The 22,752-nt window shown below is 47.7% G+C and overlaps 1 protein-coding gene across 2 annotated transcripts in view; it reads right to left on the bottom strand.

Annotated features, from left to right (window-relative positions):
• The window catches only part of EYA2 (EYA transcriptional coactivator and phosphatase 2), a 266,192-nt gene that overhangs the window by 134,039 nt on the left and 109,401 nt on the right, over nucleotides 1–22,752 (bottom strand). For both annotated transcript variants that reach the window (XM_043553792.1, XM_043553793.1), the window contains one exon: nucleotides 22,087–22,203. In XM_043553792.1, coding sequence (XP_043409727.1) covers nucleotides 22,087–22,203 — 117 coding nt within the window. The remainder of the gene's footprint in view (nucleotides 1–22,086; nucleotides 22,204–22,752) is intronic.

Raw genomic sequence — 22,752 nt, forward strand, 5'->3', positions numbered from 1 at the left:
AATGATGAGAATCTCTCCTCAAAGAAAGTTCAGGTGTGAATCCCCTGCCTCTGTTCAATTTCTCCACAGCCACTCTGCATACCGACAATAAGACTTAACAATGAATGGCTCTTCTTATCTCAAAAAGCCACCTCCATTCATTAGCTCAGTGACAGACGGGAGGGACTCAGTTTGGGCTACTTACTGCTTTGGGTTGCCCACTATCTTTCCCTGTGTCCTCGCGGACCACAGGGATGGGCAGGTGACTCAGGCTGGGCCAATCACAATTCCTGACCACTGTGACTGGTGTAAGAACCAATCAGTGATCTTCTCTGGGATTTCTGGGGCGGGGGGAGAGAAGCCTCTTCTCCTCTCTGGTTAAAAAAAACTGAGAAGTTTTTTTTTTAAGTCCCAAGGTACAGAAAGCAGTGGTTCCAGCCTTGTGGAACCAGCTGGCAGAAGGACACAGATGAGTAGAGAGAACCAGGTACAAGAGGTTTGCATCTGTGGTTCTGGGTCCCTGAGGCCAGCTATACTCCTCCTGAAGGCAGTGTGCTTCCACAAGCCAATACATTTCCTTTCTAAATCCTAACCTAGTCCGAACTGGGTTTTAGAAACTTGCAGAAGAGCCTTGGGGGTAGCTGGCATGACTGTGGAGAACACGAAAGACCACACACACACACACACACACACACACACACACACCGATTTGTCTAAAGTTACACAGCAGCAGTAAGTGGAATACCAGGACCCCCCCACTCTCTCTCCAGAATCACAATTTGAACATGATTTCTACAAGATTCCATGCATTCTCCCTGGCTAGGGTGTGTCCTGTGGACCCGTGGCCACCCTAGATTATGCTGTTGTCCCGGCATAATTATTAATGGTGCTCCCTTGCATACCAACAAAAACGTACAGGTTCAGACAATAAATCATACGGTCACTCCAACCACAGCACTATTAAATAAAAAGAAATGTCTTTTTTCTTCATTTTAACCCAGTCATTTACATTTCATTCTGGGAACCAAAGCAAGCCAAACCTCAGGGTTTTGCCAAATTACATTTTGATACATTTAACAATACGTGCCCTCAAGAAGGAAGAAATAGCCAAACGCGGCTCAATGAATATAAATATACTGGTGGCGTCATCTATTAGACCAGAGATGGCAAATTTTTTCTGTGAAGGGCCAAAGAGCAAGTGTCTTAGGCTTTTCAGGCCTTTTCTTTGTTGCAACTACTCAGCTCTGCCATGGCAGTGAGAAAGCAGCTGTAGATAATACAAACATGAATGGGTATGGTGGTGTTCCAATAAAACTTTATAAACACAAGCTGCTGGACAGTGAGCTATGGTTTGCTGGTCCCTGTTTGAGAAGGAAAAGGCTGGTAGCTCCTTAAATGCCCATCCTTATAGGTCGTTAAATAAATTACAGTGCACTGATTCAGGGGAGGACTACAAAGCCACTTGAAAGCATGTTTGCAAAGAAAGTTCATTGAGGCGAGAAAAAGCACAAAATGCTAAAAAAAAATCCACGAAACCTAAGTCTATGGATTCAACATAACCTTAATTTGCTCACAACTATACACACACTAAATCAAAATCTTGGTGTGGGGGTGCCTGGGTGGCTCAGGCGGTTGAGCGTCCGACTTCGGCTCAGGTCATGATCTCGTGGTCCGTGGGTTCAAGCCCCGCGTCGGGCTCTGTGCTGACAGCTCAGAGCCTGGAGCCTGCTTCAGATTCTGTGCCTCCCTCTCTCTCCGCCCCTCCCCTGCTCATGCTCCGTCTCTCTGTCTCAAAAATAAATAAAACACTAAAAAAACAATTTTAAAAAAATCTTGGGGTGCCTGGCTGGCTCCGTCAGGGGAGAGTGTGACTCTTGATTTCGGGGGCTGTGAGTTGGAGCCCCACATTGGGTATAGAGATTACTTAAAAACACAACCTTAAAAAAAAAGTCTTAAAAGGAATGAGTGGAGCCAAAGATAAAGTAGCTTCATCAAATGGTGGGAACAAAGATTATTAATAAAAACTTCTTTACTGTGCTTTTAGAGTATTTTCCAATGGTTCTACAATAAACATATAAACTTTTATTTAAAAATATAAAAAAAATATTTATTTTTGAGAGAGAGAGAGAGAGACAGAGACAGAGCGTGAGCAGGGGAGGGACATACAGAGAGGGAGACACAGAATCCGAAGCAGGTTCCAGGCTCCGAGCCGTCAGCACAGAGCCTGACGCGGGGCTCGAACTCACAAACTGCGAGATCATGACCTGAGCCAAAGGTGGACGCTCAACCGAGCCACCCAGGTGCCCTGAATATATAATACTTTTAAATTCATGCAAGAAATTGTTATTTAAAAGAAAAATAACCTAGCCCTCTTGTCACCGAGCCATCATGATCAAGTGCGTTAAGAGATCTCTCGTCCAGAGTCCCAAACTGGATGTCACGACCCACTGGCGGGATGCAAAACCTGTGGATGTGTCCTGATCAGCAACGTTTTAAATGAAATAGAAGAGGACTGTGTTTTGCTTCCGTTGCTTTTTTTTCAGTGAAACAGAAACCGTCGGAGGGTAAAATAGTCTAGTATGAGGACGTGTTGTTTTTGCAGAGTTTCTGTAACCAGTCACGTACTGGGCTGAGATGCAAAGCATCCGTGTTAGCGTGGCCTGTCATCAACCAAGGTTGGGAGCCACCGCTTTCTAGTTCGGTTCTCCCACTTTACAGATGAGAAAGCCGAGGCCCAGAGAGAAGACCACGTGACCCCTGATACTGTCCCGTGCTGGGCAAACACCAGGAGATGAGCACCCCTCCCTTTTAATAACCTGCCTCCACCCTCCAGGCCAGCTGTTCCACGTGCAATGTCAAATGTCCACATGATTCATGACCCCAGGGCAGGTCACAAGGCGGGAGAGAGGTTAAAACCTGAGCAACAGCTGATTCTAAGAACCCCGGGCCCCCTGAGATCACAAATCCCACCCCCTCCCCAAGGCGGAGTCCTCCCGTGTGTCTTTGCAGCCGCGTCCCTATGTTGGTCCCAGGGGTCTGTAATGAGACCAGTCGGAGAAGCCTGGAGAATTTAAAGGTCAGGCGGCTGATTGGGGCTCAAACGTAGCAGCAGCTGGGATGACCCAGGCTATGGTTTTGGGGGTTGCATGATCCCTTTCAGTAGCCGGTTCTTAGAAACCACCGTGTAGGGCTGGAGTAGCAGACATGCAAGGTCTGGGAAGAGCCGGCGAGGCTTGCTGAAGAGGCCGGAGGGCGGGGGGCCTGGTTGCCACAAAGAGGAGACAAACACGCACGCAGAGATGCGGATCCCGGTACAAAGTAGCAGGGACAGCAGTGGCCCAATAGCCAAAGTTCAAGTGTGGCAACCAATACTCCAGGGTAGCAGCTACGCCCAGGGACAGGAAAAGTACACAGACTGAGAGTTTCAGAAGGGGTGAAAATAGTAGGTCCCCAAGAATAACAGCCAACACTCATGGACTGTTTCAGACGCTCTCCTAAGCCCTGTGGGTGAACCACCCGGCATCCAGCTCCAACAGTAGCCCCTGAGGTCAGCTACCTCGAGATGAGAAAAACAAGTCTCAGAGACGTTATTTGCCTAAGGGCACACACCTAGTGAGTGGTGGTGTCAGAATTCGAACCCTGGGTGCCTGGCTTTCTCTGTGGAGTACTGGGAAGCCAAGAAAATAGAATAAAGTGGGTTTAGTTGAACTGACTTTGAAAGAGCTCCAGGGGCGCCTGAGTGGCTCAGTTAAGTTAAGCGTCCGACTTCAGCTCAGGCTGTGATCTCGCGGTTCGTGAGTTCGAGCCCCACGTTGTGCTCTGTGCTGACAGCTCAGAGCCCGGAGCCTGCTTCGGATTCTGTGTGACCCACCCCTGCACCCCACCCCTGCACCCCACCCCTGCTTGTGCTCTGTCTCTCTCTCTTTCAAAAATGAATAAACATTAAAAAAATTTTAAAAAAAAGGAGATGGGCTCCCTAGTTGTGGGAGGAACCACCCCCCGCCCCCGGAAAGATACACACTAATGCTACTTAAGCGATTTAAAATAAATATATGGGGGCGCCTGGGTGGCGCAGTCGGTTAAGCGTCCGACTTCAGCCAGGTCACGATCTCGCGGTCTGTGAGTTCGAGCCCCGCGTCGGGCTCTGGGCTGATGGCTCAGAGCCTGGAGCCTGTTTCCGACTCTGTGTCTCCCTCTCTCTCTGCCCCTCCCCCGTTCATGCTCTGTCTCTCTCTGTCCCAAAAATAAAATAAAACGTTGAAAAAATAAAAATAAAAATAAATATATGAAAAACGAAAAAAAAAGCAGTAAAAAAGACAGGTGGATTATGGTCTGCAGCATTATGCCTAGGACTCGAAGACAGTATTGAATGCGAAATAATGTGGAGACAGAGAGAGAGACAGAGAGAGAGACAGAGACAGCCCTGTGCTGACAAAAGCAGAGAAAATTCCATGAAAGTTCCCACGTTTTCCTTCACCAACCGAACTTTTTGGAGTAGAAAAAGTTGGATTTGCTCTAAGGGTGCAAATTATGTATCCCACAGCTGACTTGTGGCTTCTCTCTGAGTGACGATGGATTTGCAGAGTCGGTCTGTCTGTCTCCCACGCTATCAATGGCTCCCTGCCTGAAGCTGTATTCCCCCCTCCCTTAGTTATCTTTTTATTTTATTATTATTATTTTTTTTATTTTTAAATGTTTATTTTTGAGAGAGAGAGAGAGAGAACGAGCAGGGGAGGGGCAGAGAGAGGGAGACACAGAATCTGAAGCAGGCTCCAGGCTCTGAGCTGTCAGCACAGAGCTGGACGTGGGGCTCGAACTTATGGACCACGAGTTCATGATGAGAGCCGAAGTCAGATGCTCCACCCAGGTGCCCCCTTAGTTATCTTTTAAAATTCCTGAGCAGAAGGTCCAACAGCCCGGGGCTGGGAGCAGGCTGTTTACCACTTCTGTCTCAGAAATTACCAAGGCGGGACTGGTAGTTTGAACAGGACTCTCTATTTCTGTGTGCCTGTAGGTTTTTGGTTCAGTGTTGTTCCCTTTTTCGTTCTTCCCCTCCTCTCCCACCAAAATAATCACAGAGACTGATTCTGCCAATTCTGCCACATTTTCAACAAATTTTGCAGACCCAGACCCTGGTGTGGGCTCACTGCCTATTTCCTTGAAATGCCAGAAGTAGGAATGAAAAACAAATGACACCAGAGCAGAAACATCAAAGCCCCCTCTGAGTTTCTGTTCCTTTGGGAGTCCAAGGATAAGCTGGGATTCTAGAATTTTCTGAACAGGTCGCTGGGACCTGGCAGACATTGTTAGAGGCAAGTTCTGTGAATACTGGCATTGGCTCCCATGACCCCCCATTGTGCATTCAGCCCAGAGCAGCCAACTGGTCTTTCCAAGATGCAAACCAGATCAACCTCCTGTTCTAAACCCCCCAATGGCTGCCCGCTGCTCTCAAGACAAAATCCAAGCACCTTCACTCCGCCACGGCTCTGTGCCGTCCTGCCTCCCCACCTTCTGGCCCCCCCCTGCCACCCCTCTTCCCTTCACATACCAGCCGCTGGCCTCCTGTCAGCAGGAACACGCCTGACGCATGACCGCTTGCCTTAATTTACATGTACCAGCTCTAGGTCACCTCCTCAGAGACCCAGCCCTGCCCGCCCCCCAACTGGACCCTCCTTCCCCAGACCCTCTTCACCGCATCTCCCTGCTCATTCTCCTTGGAATGCTCATCACGGTACTTGCGGACTCCCTAGCTCACCATCGGGTGTGGACTGTTGTGTCCCCCCTCACCCACAATTCCTATGGTGAGTCCTATCCCCCACTGGAACTGTATTCCAGGATGGGGCCTCTAGGGAGGTGTTTCTCATCAAAGGCGGTCATATGCGTGGGGCTCTAATCCTATAGGACCGGTGTCCTTCTAAGAATGGAAAGACCCCCCCCCCAGGGATGTCTTCTCTCCTCATGCACACACAGAAAAGGTCATGTGAGGACACAGTGAGAAGACGGCCGTCCTCACGCCAGGAAGAGAATGCTCACCAGAAACCAAATCTGCACGTACCTCACTCAGCCTGGGACCTCTCAGCCTCCAAAGCGGTAAGAAAATGAATTATCTCTTGTTTGGGGCTCCTCGTCTACAGAACTTTGTTATTGTGGCTCCAACAGACTAATACACTGTCGTACCCTCTCACTGGGACACGAATTCCCTTCAGGCAGGCCTCGACTGTCCGTTCAGGGCTGTATGGCGTGCACCTAGCGTGCTCCCTGCAACAGGGCTGGTGCTCATGAATGTTTGCTGAGTGAACGACAAATGAGAACGACAAACACAAACGCTTCTCCCCATTCCCGTACCTGCTGCCGCACAGACCAGGAGTTCTCGGGGGCACTGCAGTGCCCCTAGGGGTGCTTGGAAATTTATGGGGACGCTTTTATTGGGGGACCTTAATGGCATTTAGTGGGCCGGTGCCAGGCGTTGCTCAGTGCACGGACCAGTCCTGTAAAAGGCAGATTTTTCCCAAGTCCCATCTGGCTCTGCATATGCCAGACGTTCATTCACACATTAAAGACCTGGCTTTACTGTTTCAGATTCTGTGTCTCCCTCTCTCTCTGACCCTCCCCCGTTCATGCTCTATCTCTCTCTGTCTCAAAAATAAATAAACGTTAAAAAAAAATTAAAAAAAAAAAAAAAGACCTGGCTTTAATGATCTGATCCTACGACACAGGGGTCCGCGAACTATAGTCCGAGGGCCAAATCCAGCCCACCACCTGTTTCTAAGAAGAACGTATCAGAAAACAGCTTCGCCCCTTTGTTCCATATTATCTACGGCTGCTCCTTCAAGCTGCAATGGCAGAGTTACAAGCAATTGGAACAGAGACTTAAGGTCCACAAAATCTAGAATATTTACTCTCTGGCCCTTTTTACAGAAGAGGCTGGCTAACCCCAATCCCAGTACGTCAGTCCATTTCACACATACATACACGGGTTTTGTTTGTTTCTTTTTCCCCAGCATTTTCACGTAGGTTAAAATTTGCAAGAATGCTTCCGTAGCGCGTTCGGTTGGAACTATACCATACTATAATATCTTCGATTATTTTTTAAAATTTACTTATTCTTGAGAGAGAGAAAGATCACGAGCAGGGGAGGGGCAGGGAGAGAGAGGGAGAGGGAGAGAATCCCAAGCAGGCTTTGCACTGTCAGCACGGAGCCCGACGCGGGGCTTGACCCCCCAAACCGCGAGATCAGGACCTGAGCCGAAATCAAGAGTCAGAGGCTTAACCGACTGAGCCCCCCGGGCTTCGATTATTTTTAACCGAATGTTTAACGATATTCAGTTACCCGATGCAGGAAACGACAGAAGTGTTCTTCCCTCACAGACCCTACTGCCTTCAGGGGGAAACTGGGTGTGAAAGTGAGGCTCCTCCCCTGGGCCGGGAGAGACACAGACCCGGAGCTTCCCCTCTGGAACAGGCTGTACGCTGGACATTTACCTCGCCCTCCATTTACCTCTGGTTCTTCCCCCAAAGCCAAGCCACCAGCAGTTGCTGTCAATTTCACATGCAAAGTACACCTAGAATCTGACCACCGCCACCGTCACCCCTAAGCCAAGCGCCTGTCCTCCTTTGCTTGGACCACTGCACTGGCCTCCTCGCCGGTCTCGTGCTTTCTTTTGCCTCCACAGCCTGTTCTCCACGTGGTGGCCAGAGGAAGCCTGTTAAAACTCAAGACCTATCATGCCACCCTCCTGCTCAAACCCCTCCACTCGCCTCCTCCGTGAAGCCTTCCTTGACCACTCTGTCGCAAAAAACACATCACAAACCCAGCACTGGCTTCTTTCGTTTTTCCCTTAATTCTCCCTCTCCCCCCAACATACCGTAGAACTTGTTTTCCTTATTTATTATCCGTCTCCTACCGCAGAACATCTGCTCCTTGAGGGCAGGACCTAGAGAAGGAGCTCAGAGTCCCCCGTCCTGACATCAGTTTTCTCCATGGCCACCATGTAGGACAGGGTTAGCAGAATGGTGGCCAATGGGCAGAAGTAGTTCTTTTTAATTTGTTGCTACCAATTTAAGGTGTTTTTTTTTTAATTAAAAAAAATTTTTTTTCTTAACGTTTATTTATCCTTGAGACAGAGAGAGACAGAGCATGAACGGGGGAGGGTCAGAGAGAGGGAGACACAGAATCTGAAACAGGCTCCAGGCTCTGAGCGGTCAGCACAGAGCCCGACGCGGGGCTCGAACTCACGGACCGCGAGATCATGACCTGAGCCGAAGTCGGCTGCTCAACCGACTGAGCCACCCAGGCGCCCCCAATTTAAGTTGTTTTAAGTAAATATTTATTTATTCTGAGAGAGAGAGAGAGAGCGAGAGAGAGAGAGAGAGAGAGAGAGCGAGCAGGGGAGGGGCACAGAGAGAGGGAGACAGAGAATCAAGGGCTCAAACCCACAAACCTCGAGGCCGTGATCGGAGCCGAAACCAAGAGCTGGACGCTCAACCGACTAAGCCACCCAGGTGCCCCCCAGTGGAAGTGTTTTAAATTGGGGAAGATCTTATGAAGTCGTAATTTCCGGGCTTTTGGGTCTGTTTGTTTGTTTACTTTGGAATAATTGACCCCCGTACGGCACCACTCGGCCTTAGTGGAGTAGGGCCTCCTCTTTATGGAGGGCTAGGGATGCTCAGTTCATCCCAGGCTTCACCCAACCAGCCCCACACACTGCCCTGTGGGCCGGGCTCCCGGGGCATGTTGGTTTGTGACCAGGGGCAGAATGAAGAGAGCAGGCCTGGAGCCAGATAGCCGCGGAGTCCTTCTGGGCCTTGCCCCTTAGCACGTTTCAGGTACAGTTTTACCTGTGTTGTGCCATCGTCCGATTAGGGTCTGTTCCCCACCCTGGCGCACAGAAAAGCCGCTCCGTTGACATCTGCTGCAATAATGGCATCTGAAGGCACCGCCCTGGGTCCCCCACAAGCTCTCAGTTCCACATGCAGACCCTGAGGGCGGCTTCTGGGGCCCTCGGTTCTGCAGCTTTGCCCCGAAAACCCCTCTTGCGGTGGGGGCAGGAAGAGAAGGCAGTGGAACACCTCCAAAACAGAAAAATAAAACAAGGTTCCAAGCTTTCAACTTTTCCACTTTTGCGTGTCTCAAAAAAACCCGATGATCTCAGTCAGCTTGGGCTGTTACAACAAAACACCCATAAACCGGGTGGTTTAAGCAGCAGACGCGTATCTCTCCCACTACCGGAGGCGGGGGAGTCCAGACTAGGACTGGACTGACTAGGTTCCTCACGAGAGCCCTCCTCCCGGCCTACAGACGGCCGCCTTCTCGCCATGCCCTCACACGGCCTTTCCTCGGGGGGTGCGCTCGAGGGGAGAGACAGAGACAGGTCTCTCTCTTCCTCTTGCAGGACACCAGACTCATCAGGGGGGCCCTGTCCTCATGGCCTCATCTCACCCTAACTGCAGGCCACGGGCGGCATCTCCAAATACTGTCGCACTGGGGTTAGAGCTTCAATAGATGGATTTTAGTGGGATGCAAGTGTTCGTTCTGGAACACCTGTTAACTGCCTTCCCCGGACCCCCTCATTAACCAGGAGAGTTGCCTTTTAATGATCTCTTACAGTTGTGCCGCGTGACATGGTGGCCACCAGCCACATTTACGGTTGCTATAACTACGAGTAAACAACAGAAACGTGTCATTGCTTCAGCTGTTTTGGCCAATGCTCAACAGCCCCATGTGGCTTGTGGCCACCATATTGGGCAGCACAGACATCCAACCCTTTCCCATCATCGCAGGAAGCCTATAGGTCAGCACTGCCTTCATGAATTTTTTTTTTAAAGTTTATTTTGAGAGAGAGAGACAGAGAGAGCAAGAGGGGGAGGGGCAGAGAGAGACACAGAGAGAGAATCCCAAGCAGGCTCCAAGCTGTCAGCACAGAGCCCCACGCAAAGATCGAACTCACGAACCGTGAGATCGTGACCTGAACCGAAACCAAGAGTCGGACGCTTAACGGACTGAGCCACCCAGGCGCCCCTTCGTGAACTGTGGATGATGAAACTCCCTTCTGGCCCCCAAAACTAAGGCTCAATCACCCGAGCTGCTTTCGTGGGTCATCTCCAGCGGCTTTTGGAGATGGGGGTGACTAAATAAATCTTGTTCCGTGGTCAGAGGAAAAGACTGCCCATTTAAACTCCGTACGTCCTAAATCTGGAAGGCGTCAGCACAAGCAGGAAGTGGCAGGCCCGCCAAACCCCGTGAAGGTGGCGAGAAGGTGACTGCCAGGGTGGAGGGGCCGCATGGCTCAAGAACGCTGACATGTATTGGGAAACCTCACCCACTTTGTCGTGTGCAGGAAAGTTGCTGATTCACACCAGGAAACCCGACCTCAGGCCAGGAACCCATGGATGCCAAGCCTGGCCCCTGTCTCGACTGACAGAGTGAGACCAGGCAGACTTGGAGACTGGCTGGGCCGGGACAGCCTATTGCCAAGAAGAAATGCGGAAATAACCCCACTTCGCCAGGAGGAGGCCACTGGGCTCCAAGGCAGCTGTGGCCGTGCCCATCACTTGAGTCCTCCGGGAAATGCCTCACTGATGAAACAGGCCAGAAGTGGGCATGGAAGGGGGTGAGATCTTCCTGGGTCCCCAAGTCACCACCTGGTTGGGGATTTTCTCTGAGCACCCGGGGTTCAGTTAAGAAACTATGGAAACAGATTGCAAGATGGAGTCATGAAGACCAGCCTTATACACGTTCGTCTGCTTCACAAAGTATTTTAAAGAGAGTGTTTAAATCGGTTTGCCCAAGGGGCGCCTGGGTGGCTGGGTGGGTTGAGTGTCCGCCTTCGGCTCAGGTCATGATCTCGCGGTCCGTGAGTTCCAGCCCCGCGATGGGCTCTGTGCTGACAGCTCAGAGCCTGGGGCCTGCTTTGGATTCTGCCTCCCTTTCTCTCTAGCCCTCCCCCACTCACGCTCTGTTTTCTCTGTCTCTCAAAATAAATCAGTTTGCCCACAATGAAAAAGATTTCACAGTCAAATCCGGCTATAGGGATTACCCTGAAAATGGAAAGATTTAGCCTCCCCAGCGTCCCATTCTCGCGTGGCAGCAACGGGCGAAAGCCGAGTAATACCCACACCCCTGCCAGACGGGCACGTAGTTTTCAGCTTGCCCTCGGCCTGACCGCTCACCACTCCCTGCAACATTACAACTAACTCACTTCTCTCTTTCATTGAGAAGAATCACCTCCCGGAGCAGGCTCAATCCACAGAACCGCAGAATCATTTGCAAAGAGTAACGAACCGCGTGTCTATGATTTGCGATGTAAATGTTTTTCAGTTTGCCACTTGTTTTCTGTTGTGTTTTTGTTTTGACTTTACTTCTGGTGTTCTTTGCCACGCCCCCACCCCTCGCCACCCACCCCCCCCAACCAATCTGTAGTTAAACTTGCTGTCTTTTCCTTGATGGCTAGCTTCTAAGTCACAGTGAGAAAAGCCTTTTCTACTCCAGAGTTATACAAATTTTGCTTATTGTCATTCTAGTTCTTTTATGATTTGACTTCTGACATTTAAACTGCTGATCCAGTAAAGAAGATGTGGTATCTATACACAATGGAGTATTACTCGGCAATCAAAAAGAAGGAAATCTTGCCATTTGCAACTACGTGGATGGAACTGGAGGGTATAGGGGCGCCTGGGTGGCGCAGTTGGTTAAGCGTCCAACTTCAGCCAGGTCACGATCTCGCGGTCCGTGAGTTCGAGCCCCGCGTCAGGCTCTGGGCTGATGGCTCGGAGCCTGGAGCCTGTTTCCAATTCTGTGTCTCCCTCTCTCTCTGCCCCTCCCCCGTTCATGCTCTGTCTCTCTCTGTCCCCCCCCCAAAAAAAAACAAAAAAAAAACAAAAAAACAAACGTGGAACTGGAGGGTATTATGCTAAGTGAAATTAGTCAGAGAGACAAAAGTCATATGACTTCACTCATATGAGGCCTTTAAGAGACAAAACAGATGAACATAAGGGAAGGGAAACAAACATAATATAAAAACAGGGAGGGGGACAAAGCAGAAGAGACTCATAAATATGGAGAACAAACTGAGGGTTACTGGAGGGGTTGTGGGAGGGAGCATGGTCTAAATGGGTGAGGGCATTAAGGAATCTACCCCTGAAATCATTGTTTCACTATATGCTAACTAACTTGGATGTAAATTAAAGAAATAAAAACAAAACAAAAAACTGTTGATACAGGAGAGGAGGTGGTGGGGGATGGGCTAGATGGGGGATGGGCATTAAGGAGGGGACTCGTGGGGGTGAGCACTGGGTGTCGTATGTAAGTGATGAATCACTAAATTCTACTCCTGAAACCGATTATTACGCTATATGTTAACTAACTAGAATTTCAATACAGTTTTGAAGGAAAAAAATAAACTGCTAATCCATTTGGATTTTTTTTCGTGATATGCAGTGAAAGGACTGGATTTTCCCCCTCCAGATGGCTAACGAATTGTTCCAAAACCATTCACTGAATACTGCGTCTTTCCCCGCTGACATGCCATCTGCCCCATGTACAAAATTCCTACATACGCTTTGTCTCTTTCTGGATGGCACGCTCTCCTCTACTGGTCAATCAGTTTACACATACACCCAAAACAAGCTGTTCTGGTTACTAAGGTTTTATCATATGCTTAAATATTAGTATGCCGGGCACCACAGCACTCCTCTCTTGTACGATGTCTCAAATCTAATCTCCTAGCTCACAGAAAAGTAACCACAAATCGGCTAAAGATTTGAAAAGAGGCTCAACCTCATAAGACACACATATTACTATTAGGCCAAGAAACTGCTTTTCATACATAGGATTGGAAAAAATGGCCAATAACTAGATGACACTGGGTTGGCCAGATCGGCACTCTCACACACTGCTGGCGGGAGTTTTGATTGGTAGGATCCCTACAGAAGGTAGCTTGGAAAATCCACCAATTTTTAAAAATGGGACTTTCCCCTCAACCCCGAATTTTTCTTCTGCACAACCTACCCTTCAGATGTCCTTGCAGAAAAACGAAATGATACACATTTAGGATTATTCATAGCCATACTGGTGGTAATTGTAGACACCCAATGAGGAACTGATTAAATGATTTACAGGACATCATTCGAAAGAATGATAGGCACCTGTGAAGAAAAAGAGGAAGCCCTTTCTATACACGGACTTACAAAGTTCTTCAAATCTGTTGCTAATGAAGAAAGCAAAGTGCAGAAGACGGTGTATGTATGTTACCTATGAAAATAAGAGTAAATGCAAGTGTTACTGCCATAATGTGACAAAGCCTTCCTGAGAGGCTGTGTGTTGTGCAAAATTGTTCACTGAAATAATGGGGCTTATGGGAAAAAGTAGGGTTACGGCAGACTGCTCAAAAGCAACACAACTTTGTAACCAAAGCACTGACAAAAGCAAGAATAATAATAATCTCAATAAAAAAGAGGAATAGAGAAGTGCTACAATAAATAGAGGACTTAGCTTTAAAAAAGAGGTGCAATTATCTTGACAGAAGGGGGTATAAAGACACTGGAAGTGTTGAACTATGGAAACCAGGGCAAAATGCACCAAATATTGGGGAAATTGCAAAAGAAATTCTTCAAAGACAGAGCATGCGGTCAAACTGAAGTCAGACGAAGAACAAAGGGCACCAGGGACAGAACTGTGTTCCTAGAAGCTTGTTGTCTTTACCAGTGTTACGGATTTTGCATTCAGCTGCTGTTACCGTATGTGCTGGGGAAAAGTGCAAACAAACCAATATGGCTGTACATGCACTTCTGGCCAAGACTGGGTCATGGGGACTAGATTTACCTTCCCACGTGAAATAGTTAAAAAAAACTAGATTCCCAAGACCTCAGACATCAGATAATGAGTGACTGCAATCTTTGAGAGAAAGGAAACGAAGAATGAGCCACGTGATCGCCCCACTGTGGCCGGTTTCCAGGAAGGGGCGCCCAGACGGTGCCCAGTGGTCTCTCTAAGCTGAACAGATGGAGCTGCAAGTCCAGGGAAGCCTAATGGGTAGGATTCACAGAGCAGAGTTCCAGAAAAAAGAGCTGCACTGCGCGAGTGCTCCAGAGATTTGTGGACATTTCCCCTAGGGTGTCCACCAAGGCTGGAGGAGAACCACTTGAAAAGATTAGAAGGAACAATACCCAGAGCTCATAACAGAGTTTCAAATAGTTCTTATTCCTGCCAGCCAGAGTGGAAAACCTCATAATTCATGGGGCATTGGGTAGAATACACGGAAAGGCTTCCTCAGTAGTGGGAAAATGTTGTTAGGTCAAGAGTGCCCCAGACCAAATGTTGCTCTGCTCTACCTAACAAAACTGAAAGCAAGACTAGAGAGGATCAAACTGTTTCCATGTAATTTAACTGCATCCCAGAACAGAGCTTAAGAATATTCATAGAAATATAAAAATGTCCAGCATCCAACAAGGTAAAATTCTCAATGTCGGGCATACAATCAGAACTTATGCATGGGAAGCATCAGGAAATATGACCTGTAATGAGGAGAAAAATCAGTGAAAAATAACTAAGAAATGACAGAGATGACAAAACTAATAGATAAGCATATTAAAATAGTTACTATAACTGTGTTCTGTCTGTTCAAGGAGCCACTAGAAAGACTGGGCATGTTAAATAGAGGCATGGAAGATTTAAAAAAATAGAGATCAAATATCTGAAGATGAAAAAAAAATGCCCTGAGTGTAATTAACAGCAGATCAGATACTATACAAGAAAAGGTTAGTGAACTTGAAGACATAGTGGGGAGGAACTACTTGAAGAAGTAATGGCTGAAACTTTTCCAAATGTGATAAAAACTATAAACTCACAGATTAAGAAGCTCAATGAATCCAAAGTCCTAGAATCATGAAAAAAACAGCACCAAGGCATCAAAAATGAAATTGCTTAAAACCAGTGATAAGGAGAAAATCTGAAAAGCAAACAAACGAATGCAACTTTAGAGTCCTCATCTGAAAACAGAGTTGACATCGTTTCCTTACTTATGAAACATGAATGAATGACTTCTTGTCACAGAAATATGAAGTAGAATGGACTGTGTTCATGTTTGCTCATACTTGCAAAAAACCCCGATTCTGGATGGGCTCACAAGAACCTAGTTTAAATGGTTAACTGTTGAGGCTTTGGAAACTGAATGGATGTGCGACAAGGGTAGAAGAGAGATTTCTATAGATGTTTAAACTAGGTAAATACATAAACTGCCCAAAAAATAATATAAAGGAAGAGTAAGTTTAAATGTAACTTTTTTATCACAAAAGAAAGGAAGGGGAATAGGAAATGATGGCTAATGTGCATGGGGCTCCATTCTGGGGTTATCATATAATGATTTACAAGAAATGTGTATTTGACCATTCAGATGACCAAAATAGAATTCTCAGATAATACTGATCTTCAGCCACAGTTCCTGAAAACACATTCAGATCCATTAATGTGAAATGGGTGTCTTGTTATTAATCGAGGTGACTTTTGGACCCACCCAAGGGTGAGAGCTGGCCGCCAGGAGGACCAACCATGTGATTAAAGAGTTGGAACTTTCAGTCCCACCCCGACCTCCAGGGAGTGACAGAGGGGGCTGGAAGTTGAATCAGCCAAGGGCCAATGACTTAGTCAATCATTACTATATATGAAGCCTCCATAAAAACCCAAGACAGCAGCTTTTTGACCTTGTCAGAGAGCTCCTATGCCTGGGGAGCTAGAATCCTCTTATGTGCCATTGAGCCAGGCCCCAAGCTTCATGAGGACCGAAGCTCCTCTGTTCAGAAATTTGCCCTTTGTATCTTTTCATCTGGCTTTTGATTCATATCCTTTGATAAGCTGGTAAATGTAAGTAAGTGTCTCCCTGAGTTCTGTGAGCCTCTCTAGCAAATTAATCAAACCCAAGGAGGGGTCATTGGAAGTTGCAGTCTGTAGCCGGTCGGTCAGAAGGACAGGTAACAGTCTGGGCTGGTGACTGGCATCTGAAGGGAGGGTGGGGCAGTCTTGTAGGACCGAACCCTTGACCTGTGCAATCTGATGCTGTCTCCAGGTAGACAGTGTCAGAATTGACTTGAATTCTTGGATGCCATGCTGGTGTCCAAGAATTGCTTGGTGTTGTCGGGCGGGGGGACTCCCCTGTTGGAACTGGGTCCAGGAACCCTAAGAAAGGTGTAACGAGGGGTGCCTGAGTGGCTCAGTTGGCTAAGCGTCCAACTTTGGCTCAGGTCACGGTCTCACAATTCGTGAGTTCGAGCCCTGCATCAGGTTCTGTGCTGACATCTCAGAGCCTGGAGCCTGCTTCGGATTCCGTGTCTCCCTCTCTCTCTCTCTGCCCCTCCCCTGCTCACTCTCTCTCTCTCAAAAACAAATAAACATTAAAAAAAAGGTGTAATGAAAATGTGGAATTAAGAAAGCACTGTGTGAATTATATCTCAGCAAAAATAAAATACAGAAAAGAAGAACACATTCATGTTCATCATTTTTTTTTTTTTTTAATTGGAGAATCACACAATTTTACCAGAAAGGGTTCTAAGGCCCATCACGCCCAGGACTTCCCACTGAGAACAGAGCAGTCTTTTGTGAGAAGGTCCCTATCCAGATCTACCCAGAAAGACTGGCTACTGAATTCCACTCCTGACGAGCCACAAGGTGCATCGGGCTGCAAAGGGTCTGAGAAGTCCTGCAGCAAAGACATCTACTTAATTTTGTGCTGCACACTATTTACCAAATGTATTTGATGCAGCTGACCATGAACTTTTCCAACCTCTCTCTCTTTTCAGTGAGCATCTGTGAGCACCAGAGCTGTGAGATACAGATCTTGAGAGTTCAATGGCTTGTCCAAAGTCACACAGCTTTCTGGTGCCAGGAACTGCTAGGTTTCACAAGTCCAACACAAACCGGTCCCTGAAGTCTCTGGCTGAGATCACTGGCTTCCAGACCCTTCTGCTAGGCTTTTAATTCTCCCCCTCATCCCCGAATCATATGCTTCCATGTTCCTGAATGGCTCATGTTGGGTTCTGAGCTTCAGTATTAACGTTCCCTGGTCTTTGGTGAATACAGAAGGAATACAGAAGGAACTGAAGAGATCTGACTATTTTCAAGTCCCCGTATAAGGCAGATTTTTACCAGAAGGGGAGTTTATGCTGATAGAGTTTATGAAGACTCAACAGTCTCAAATTAGTATTCCTCTTTTCTTCTACCAGGACTCCTTAATAAAACTGAGAATTCAGGAAACACAGGTGAACTTGGGAAGAACGCAGACCGTCAGACCTGAAGTTAAGATAGCAATTCGGTTGTCTCTGGAACCCTCGCAGTTGAAATTCCCTGTATAACTTTTGAACTTAACTCCCACAGAATACACTCGTCATGATGGACAAAAATAAAATAAAAACGATAAAAAGAGAACTTCACTGCTCATAGTCTATGCTGCCTCACCAATAACAGTCAATTAACACGTACTTTGTGTGTCCTATATACTACATACTGTGTTCTCACAATAAAGTAAGCTAAGAAAAGAAAATATGGTTAAGAAAATCATACGGAACAGGTAATATATTCACAGGACTCTGCTGGATTTATTGAAAAAAAATTTGCACGTAAGCGGACCCACCCGCGCAGTTCAAATCCCTACTGTTCAAGGGGTCAACGGTAACAACAGCTAACATTGGTAGAGCACTTAGTTTGTGCCAGGCGCTGCTCTAAATACTTCACACACACACACACACACACACACACACACACACACACAGTTCAGCTCATTTAATTATCATAGTACGCCATGCATCAGTATTATCACTACCCAATGTTAGAGGGGAAGAACGCTGGCTCAGTGCCACATGCTGGAACACTGCAAAGTTCACTTCGCCTGACTTCAGGGTTACCGATGTTAACACCTATGTTACAAAACAAACAGCAGGAATGAGAAAAAGAGCACCCAGCCTTTACGGACCTCATCTGACGTGCCCAGGAATCATTCCATTTCGTCCCCCCGAGAGCCCCTTGAGGTCCTCTCCCTTGCTAGGATGCCAGTTCCCAGGTGAGGAAACCGAGGCACAGGAAGTCAAGTGCCTCATTCAAATCATGGGGTGTGTGGTCTGGGGCTCTCAGTCCCTCCACGGCACCAGCAAGTTCTTATAATACACGCTCAAGATGTTTTCTTTTTAATCTTTGGAGCCGTTTCTGTGAGTAGCAGTGTTTCAGCAGGGGAAGCAAAAAGAAACACAACAACAAAAATCAAAGCCATGAGAAACACATTTCAGTTATAAAAACTCTTGGGTAAACTTAAAAAAAGAAAATAAACAACAAGCGAAGGCTGACGAGTGCTGTGAACTTTTCTCTCTTATGTTTATTATACATTTGGTGGAGGGGCAGTGTTATCCAAACAGATACAGATCTCAGACCAGAGCCTTGAGGGGTGATGACCCCGCTGAGGTTTCTGGAAGTTTATGAGAGTAGGTAGAGGACCCAGAGGGAGGCATCGGGCTTATCTAATGCTTGCTCTGTGACCCCACACAAGCCATTCTGTGGCAGTGCCTCAGTTTACTCATCTGCAAAGCGAAGGGGTGGTTGGTCCCTGCTTGGGTTCTTTCTGCTTTGACGAAATTGTGATTTTAATTCCTAGAGGGGAAAAAGACTCATCCCAGATTCTCCACACGGACCAATTTCACTCTGAGTGTTTTCAGACCCTTTCTCCATTCCCTTCCTCATCTGAAAAGCTAAGCTGAACTGACGTCTTCCATTCTGAAACGCACACGGAGTAGTTTCAGAGTTTATTTCTCCTCTGGAACAACTTGAAAAAAAAAAAGTTAATAGGAAGCACATGGGCATGGTGTGTGAGCGTTCTGTGTGTTTGTGTTTGAAAAAAATACTTACGGAGGAATATGTCAGGCTTGCAGAATGCCTGGGCTGTTTCAAGAGCAGTTTATGGCCATTAGCATGAGACTGAAGGCAGTTAATTGGGACAAAGTCCAGCTGCTGTCACAGCCCTTCTGGCATCTGGGCCGCAAGGACGGTAAGAAAATAACCTGGATTATTCCCATGGTTGGGTGGGAACAGAGCAGATGTTTTTCGACTCCTGAAGGGCTGGTGGGGATTGAGGTGGCGAGGCAGGGTTTAGGCAAGTGCTCATCCATGGAGAATTGTCTTCTAGAGGGTTCTACAAGAGTGGGGAGGGCAGGATGGTATGGGGGTTGCATGCCTGGGCTCTGCAGTGAAACGGCCTGGCTTCAGATCCCACCGCCATAGCCATGTGACCTTGGGCAAGTTACTTTACCAATGTGTGCCTCAGCTTCTCCATCTGTAAGATGGGGATAATGATAGACCGTAGGTCACAGGGCTATTGGGAGGATTAAGGGGAATGGCGTATGGTATACACATAGCTTAGGATGCTATTTGGAATCCTGAAAGAGGGGCGCCTGGGTGGCGCAGTCGGTTAAGCGTCCGACTTCAGCCAGGTCACGATCTCGCGGTCCGTGAGTTCGAGCCCCGCGTCAGGCTCTGGGCTGATGGCTCAGAGCCTGGAGCCTGTTTCCGATTCTGTGTCTCCCTCTCTCTCTGCCCCTTCCCCGTTCATGCTCTGTCTCTTTCTGTCCCAAAAATAAACATTGAAAAAAAAATTAAAAAAAAAAAAAGAATAAAGGAATCCTGAAAGAGTCCAGGAAATGGCACTTGGAGGAAACAGCACAGGCTCTGGAATTCTAGAAATCCGAGTCTGAATGCCAGCTCTGAATACTTATTGGCTGTGTGATATTGAGTAAATCACTTCCCCTCTCTGGGCCTTGCTTTCACCATGTGTAAAGCAGGCATGATAATGCCCTCCTCATGGGCCTGCCATAAGGACCAGAGAAGAGATGACATATTCTATATGTCCTGGCTTGGGGCGGAGGTGGGTCCCCTCTTTGCATTCCAATCTCATCCCCTTTACTCACTGCCCCCAGACTCATGCTTCTCCTTTGGGAGAACCTCCAGCTGCTCATGTGGCTTGCACCTTTCCATTACTCGGGTCTCCCTAACCATCTGGGTTATGCCAACCGCTACGCCCCTCATCACTGCCCATCACACTGCCCTGTCTCTGTCCTTCACAAGCTCTGTCAAAGTCTGTTAATAATCTGTTTATTCGTTAATTGATTCTTTGCCTTCTCTCTGCGGGACTGTCACTGTTGCTGGCCATGTCTCTAGTGCCTAAAAGGGTGCCAGGCATAGAACTCGTACTCAATAAAACACAGTGAAAGAATGATGGATGGAGAGCCACTCCGTCCACTTATTTTCTGCGGGGGTGGGGAAGGATGTCAGAATGGGGGAGGGTGGACTGTGTTTGTGGTTCAACCTTCATGGCCTTAGAAGTCCTGAGGCAGTAGGTCTCATCTCTACTCGCAGAGCTAGTAAACACTGGCTTGAGAGTGACCCAAATGCAAGTTCAAGTTCAGCGTCTTCAGAAGCCTTTATTATCAGGACTGTTGCCATAATTTCACTTCCCACTTGAAGATGGGTCCCAGGAGCTTGCACCCTTCAGTGAGACTCAGAAGGCTACCGTGGGGGGCCAGAGGCGAAAGCAGAAGCAGAGAAGAGCAAGGGCTTGGGGGTCAGCCTGGGGGATGGGATTCTGCCAGACCCCTAAGAGATTCGACACATTCTGTTTACTGCACTTGCAGTAAAATATAAACTCCTTGCCTTGATGTTGGGCAAACCGATCATTCCCTCCATGCCTCAACTGCCTCATCTAGAAAATGGGAATAATACCAGCACCAACACTTTGCCATGAAGGTTGTATAAGACGATCCAAACAACATCGTGTGGTACGTGGCAAGTGTTTGGTGTTGGCTGATGGTGTCACCAACAAGCTCTGATACAGACCTTTACATGGGAGCTTTTCTAAGGGCTGGGCATTGATGCTCATCAGCCCCTTTCTCCCCCACCACCCCCCAAGATCATTTGCTGTCCCTTCGCCAGGTTTTTCTCTGAAAGGCTGCCCTTGATATGCATTTTTATTGTTTCTTTAATTATACATTTACAAGACAAAGTGACAACACTTGCGAATAGTTTTTTTTTTCTTTTAAAGAAAAGTATAATCACTCATTAGCCCACAGACTTCCCATTACTCCTTTACTCTTGCATATTATTTTTCAAATCCTTGACGGTCATTTTTACCAGATTTCATGAAGGAAAAAAATACCAGGATGCGGATCCCCCACATGACTGCCACTAGCCCCTCTACTCCATGCTTCAGCCCCAATATGCTCCCAAGGGACTCTAAGAAGAGAAGGGGCCCTAGGAAGGTCAGAGAGTGGGCACAGAAGAATCCAGGAATCCAGTTACTTAGGGTATGTGGGGTGAAGTTACACACTGGAGTCTTCCGCCCTTTCTAAGGCCACCGTAGGGTGATGCAGAGCCCCTGAACCTCCTGCCTGGAATACCAGCTTCTTTACTAGCCCACCTGGCATGTCTGAGTCTACAATGGACTTGCCTGTCCCGTCACACTTACCGAAGCCAACTCCTACCCACAGCCCTCAGGACCTTACATAATTTGGCTCTGTTTTCTCTCCAACACTCTCTCATCCCACACCCTTTGAATCCTGCTCCAGCCTTGCTGGACTCTCTTCTGTGCCTCAAACACATCAAGACATTGCCCTGCGTACCGCTTTCGCACTGGCTGTTCCCGCGACCTGGAATGCTCTTCCTCCAGGCCTGTACATGGCTGAGGCCTCCTACCTCTTTGTGTCTCTGCCCCATGTCATCTCTTCAGAGTCTGCCCTGATGACCCCGTCTACAGTTGTATATCTCACCATTCCTGACCCTTAAATTGCTCATCACTCTCTACCCAAACTCCATGTCTATTTGCTTCACGGCACTCAACTTCTTCCAAAATTAGCTGGTTTATTTGTTGCCTTGTTTACTGTCAATCTCTCCCTCCTGCCATGCAATTGCCGTAAGGGCAGATCTCATATCTGTTCTCTTCTGTCCACCGCTCTAACTCCTGGAGATAGATTCTGGCACATAGTAGGCGCTCAATAAATCTGGCAAGCAAACGAATGAATGACGGGACACCTAAGTCAGGCAGTGCCTTGGAGGTGGACAGGAAGGGGCCGCAGCGCCACACTGACCGTGCATCTGGTAGGTGTACGGGCTCTGTCCAGTGGGTGGGGTGCTGAAGCTGGAGCCGTAGCTGAGGAATCCACTCTGGCTGGGGGAATGGTTCAAGCTGTCTTCTGTCTTGATACCTTGGAAGGAGGAAAAAGAGGCACCGGGGACACATGATTAGGATGCTTCCTTGTCACCTGCAGAAGAGCGTCTGAACCAAGAGAGCACACAATTTTATCAGTTTCCAAATCAGGAGCTGCAAACCGGTGGCCTGTGAGGCACAGTTAGCCCATAAACGTATTTTGCTTGGCCTGCATATTTTTAAGGAAAATCTGAAATTAGTTGCTTTTGTTGAAAAACCAGGAGATTTCACCAAATAATCTGGACTTATGGCTTCATTTGAACAGCGAGATGGTCTAGCAACACCATGCCTGCATTCCCATGTGATGACACAGCCTATCCCCATAGGTTCCCTGGGGTCACTGTAGATACTGCACTGTCCCGGAAACATAAATGTCCGCTTTAAGTGCTGTCTTTTCATTGCAGTTCTACTCTTTTTTTTTCACATGCTAGGACCCTATCAAAAGTAGGAAAGGGAGGGGCGCCTGGGTGGCGCAGTCGGTTAAGCATCCGACTTCAGCCAGGTCACGAACTCGCGGTCCGTGAGTTCGAGCCCCGCGTCAGGCTCT

The sequence above is a fragment of the Prionailurus bengalensis genome, chromosome A3 (assembly GCF_016509475.1).
Source record: "Prionailurus bengalensis isolate Pbe53 chromosome A3, Fcat_Pben_1.1_paternal_pri, whole genome shotgun sequence".
Lineage (NCBI taxonomy): Eukaryota > Metazoa > Chordata > Mammalia > Carnivora > Felidae > Prionailurus > Prionailurus bengalensis.